The sequence below is a fragment of the Myotis davidii genome, unplaced genomic scaffold (genome assembly GCF_000327345.1).
Source record: "Myotis davidii unplaced genomic scaffold, ASM32734v1 scaffold425, whole genome shotgun sequence".
Taxonomy (NCBI): domain Eukaryota; kingdom Metazoa; phylum Chordata; class Mammalia; order Chiroptera; family Vespertilionidae; genus Myotis; species Myotis davidii.
Window position 1 is genome coordinate 2105429 of NW_006296413.1, and position 4514 is coordinate 2109942.

The 4514-nt window shown below is 62.7% G+C and overlaps 1 protein-coding gene across 1 annotated transcript in view; it reads left to right on the forward strand.

Annotated features, from left to right (window-relative positions):
• The window catches only part of TBX10 (T-box 10), a 6990-nt gene extending 3188 nt beyond the window's left edge, over positions 1–3802 (forward strand). The window contains exons 2-8 of the mRNA XM_006771495.2: positions 157–424; positions 512–613; positions 1003–1174; positions 1610–1765; positions 2050–2117; positions 2313–2407; positions 2812–3802. Of these exons, the coding sequence (XP_006771558.1) occupies positions 157–424; positions 512–613; positions 1003–1174; positions 1610–1765; positions 2050–2117; positions 2313–2407; positions 2812–3101 (1151 nt within the window). The 3' untranslated portion in view covers positions 3102–3802. The remainder of the gene's footprint in view (positions 1–156; positions 425–511; positions 614–1002; positions 1175–1609; positions 1766–2049; positions 2118–2312; positions 2408–2811) is intronic.
• The last annotated feature ends 712 nt before the right edge of the window (positions 3803–4514 follow it).

A 4514-nucleotide genomic window follows, 5' to 3' on the forward strand; every position in this document is an offset into this window, starting at 1 on the left:
GGTGATGCTGAGTCACGTTAACTGTGGGAACACACAGACCTGGCAGTCAGGGAGGACTTCCTGGAGAAAGAGGCACCTAGATGCAGCCTGGAGGCTGAGGGCTAACTGGGTGGAGTGGGGGCGAGCAGGGCCCATGCTTCTGTCCTCTCTCCCCAGCCTTCCTCTCCGCAGGCCTTGGGGTACTTGCAGCCTCCGAGACCTACCCCCTGCCCATGAGCAGCTCCAGCTGGGAGCCCCGGCTGGTTTCTCCGTTCCCATCAGGCCTTTCCACTGGCTCCACAGGGGCCCAAGCCATGGGTGAGCCCACCGGGCAGGGCCCCAAGAACCCGCACGTGTCCAGCGTGACGGTCCAGCTGGAGATGAAGGCTCTGTGGGAGGAGTTCAACCAGCTGGGCACAGAGATGATCGTCACCAAGGCAGGCAGGTGTGAGGGGCAGGTGGGGTGTGCATGTGGGTGCGGCCGGGCCAGGCTGGGGCCGCACTCAGGCCCCTGGGCACCTCCCTCCGGCAGGAGGATGTTCCCCACCTTCCAGGTGAAGATCCTGGGCATGGACTCGCTGGCTGACTACGCCCTGCTCATGGACTTCGTGCCCCTTGATGACAAGAGATACAGGTGTGGGGGCCACCGGGGAAGTGGCTCAGTCCTCCGGTGCTGAGATGGGGAGTCGGCCCCTCGCTGCACTCGGGGGAGGCAGGGGCCAATGAAGCAGCACCAGGGAGGCCTATCCTGGGGCAACAGTGGGGAGTCTGGTGGCAGGGGCACCAGCCCTGGCAGCTGACAGTGGGCAGTGGGCAGCTTGGACAGGCAGCGTGGGCTAACCCAGGGCAGCGGGTGGAACCACAGGACACTCTCAGAGCCTCTGGTTCCTCGTGTGCAAGATGGGGCTGGTGCTCGGGCGCTCACAGCCCCTTTGCCCCGCCAGACTTGGCCCCAGGCAGGGGCAGCAGGTGAGGGTGTGTGTGACGCAGACGGGCACCCTCACCCCCCGTTCTGCTCCCCAGGTACGCCTTCCACAGCTCGGCCTGGCTGGTGGCTGGCAAGGCGGACCCGGCCACGCCCGGCCGTGTGCACTTCCACCCCGACTCACCGGCCAAGGGTGCGCAGTGGATGCGCCAGATCGTGTCCTTTGACAAGCTCAAGCTGACCAACAACCTGCTGGACGACAATGGCCACGTGAGGCCCGGCCCCGGGGGAGGGCCCAGGCCTAGTCAGGGGCCTGATGGGGACGAAGTCGGGAGCCAGGCCTGGCTGGGCCTTTGGTGCCCATGGCCTGGCTGCCCAGCATCCCCACCCACTGCCGCTGGCCACCGCTGGGGCGCCGAGCTCCCCTGGCACGGTTGGGCCACAGAGGGGACTGTGCAGGCAGGGGGGGGAAGTGGGCTGAGGGAGTGGGAATGTTCCAGCAAACACTGTCCTTCTCATGGGCAGTGTATGGACCACCCACACGGAGCAGGCCCATTGTGGGTCACACAGGATGACGGACACTCTCAATCAGACAGACACCCTGCCCCACAGGGCTCCCTCCTGGGGGTGGGGCCGATGGTGAGCATTCCCTGCCCGGGGACAGCGCTGCAGCCTCAGTGCCAGCTTACTGCTGTCCCCCGACAGATCATTCTCAACTCCATGCACCGCTACCAGCCCCGCTTCCACGTGGTCTTCGTGGACCCACGCAAGGACAGCGAGCGCTATGCCCAGGAGAACTTCAAGTCCTTCGTGTTCACGGAGACCCAGTTCACGGCAGTGACGGCGTATCAGAACCACCGGGTGGGTTGGGCCACAGCTCATGGGGCACCTGCCAGCCCATTCCATAGGGATGGAGACTGAGGCTCAAGTCTTAGCTGCCCATGCACACAGACCCCTGCCCTCCTCTCCTTCCCCGGGACTCAGTGAGCATCTGTCCGGTCATTCCCTTCCCTTCACACCCGCGGTGGTTCCGGTCCCAGGGCCTCCTGACTGGGGGGTCCAGGGAGGTAAGGATGGGTGAGCCTGGGCCCCACAGCCTTTCCCCAGGTCGGGGCCGACCCATAACTTCACTCTCTTCTCTGCAGATCACGCAGCTGAAAATCGCCAGCAACCCTTTCGCCAAGGGCTTTAGAGAGAGTGACCCGGACTCCTGGTACTGACTCCTGTCAGGCTTCCCGCTACCCTGGCCCCGCCCCTCTGCCCCAGCCCCAGGCGTCTGCTAGGGCTTGGGCTCCCTACAAGGGCTACACCCATTGACTGGTCCTGGGGTCTCATGGGCTGACTGAACCAGATCCTTGGCGTGGTTCTTCACCTTGACCCCTGCCCCATCCCTCCTGCCCATCTCCAGGACCGCATCTGCACAGCCCCTGACCAGCGTCCCCGCCCGGAGTCGCAGCAGCCTCGGGCCCTGCCTGCTGAGGGGCTCCGCAGAGCAGGAGAAAGGTTGGTCCCCAGGGGGACCAGAGCCCAGGGTGGGTGAGCAGCCAGGGGGCAGCACCACAGGGCTTCCAAGAGGCTCCGGCTCACTCAGCAGCCCACGGGCACCTGTGTGGACAGGAGGGGAAGCAGGTTTCTCAGGCAATTTGGGGCCCAGGGCAGAGAGAACAGGGAGGGAACACGTTTCTAAGGGGGGTGGGGGGTGGGGGCGAACAGGTGAACTTCCTGGAGGAGGTGGTTCCCAAGCTGGGCCTTGCAGAACTGGGAAGGAGACAGTGAGAAAGATCCCAGGAAGAGGTAAGAGCAGGAGCAAAGGCTGAGGTGGGCAGCCTGGGATGGGAGAAGCGGAGAAGGGCCGGTGTGGCTGTGCGGGGAGGTCTGGGGTTCGCTCAGACCACTTCCTCCCTCAGATCCCAACAAAGCTCCAGCTTCCACCTCCAGGAGCCCTGCTCGGCTCCACCACCAGCTGCTGGCCACCCCTGAGGCTCTGCTGGCCCCCGCCACCTACCGGGCCCTCGCCTATCAGGACCTGTACCCTGGAGCCTCAAGCTCTCTTGGAATCCCAAGGGCCCGGCCGACGCCATATCCCCTCCCCAATATCCAGGCTGACAGGGATCAGGGGGGCCTGCCCCTCCCGGCTGGGATGGGGCTCCTGGCCCCCACTGCCACCTGCCTGAGGTCACACCAGGACACTCAGTGATGATGGGTACCCTTTGGACACAGTCCTCTTACCCTGGACCCCACGCCCTCCAGCCTCACCTCTGCAGAGACGCCTGCCCTTCCCAAGGAGAGCAGTGAACACAGAAGCCCAGAGGGGGAGGCTACCTGCCCAGAATCTCAGCAAGGCTGGGATGGTGCCAGGCTAGGACCAGGCCTCCTACCTCCCGACCTGTCCCCTTCTGCCTTGGGGGTGACTCCTCCAGACCCTGCTCCCCCTCTTCCTTACCCCAAACATTAAACCATTTGGCACGGGTGGTCAGAGCGCTTCTGTCCTCAGGGCTGAGGGTGGAGAGCCTCAGGGACACTCCAATGCCAGAGCCTGGGCTGCAGACACCCCAAAGCTCTCCCAGTGCCACCGGCATCCCTGGAAGCACAGTGATGGTAAAGGTGGTGACACCAGCAGGGGCAGGGCTGGGTGGGAGGCGGAGTTCCTGCTCCCTACCTGTGTGCCCGGATGAGGACTGAACTGCAGCTCAGAGAGGTACCTGCTCAAGTCAAGGTTTGATGACACCTGCCACTCAACGTCCAGGTGCTGTGCACAGGTTGGGGTCGTCTGGTCGAGGGTTACAGAACCACCAGAGGCAATGGCCACGTGGGCCACGATCGGGTCGGGGAGGGACTTGAGAATCTGATAGAGACTTGAGAGCTTCTAGCCCAGTGGTTCTCGACCTTCCTAATGCCACGACCCTTTAATACAGTCCCTCATGTTGTGGTGACCCCCCCAACCATAAAATTATTTTCGTTGCTACTTCATAACTATAATTTTGCTACTGTTATGAATCATCATGTAAATGTCTGATATGCAGGATGTATTTTCATTGTTACAAATTGAACATAATTAAAGCATAGTGATTAATCACAAAAACAGTATGTAATTATATATGTGTTTTCCGATGGTCTTAGGCGACCCCTGTGAAAGGGTCGTTTGACCCCCAAAGGTTGGGGACCCACAGGTTGAGAACCGCTGTTCTAGAGACAGCGACATTGACACCTAAAGGAGTAGAAAGGAAAAAGGAAAAAAGTAGAAAGGAGAGGGAGAGGGGACACAGCTCCGGGAAAGGCCAGGCGGGAGTGGGTCCCAGGAGCGAGAGGTCGCCACGCGGCCCCAGATATCTAGGGGGCGCCCCATGAACCCCCTAAACTCCGACTCCGCCCATCTTGGAGCAGTTCCTGTGAGGTCCTTGGAGAGGAACGGACACACACGGGCGCAGGACGGGAGCCGGCGGGGCCTCCGCAGCAAGACACCCCGATTCCTGAGCTCCGCGTCGGAAGGGCTGAGTTCGCCCCCGGGCCGAGCACGTCGAAGGTCGAGGACACACAAGCCTGACCACCCATCCCAGCTCTGGCCCGGCCCAGGCCGCCCTCTGCGGGCAGCCAGGGCACCAGGACCCGC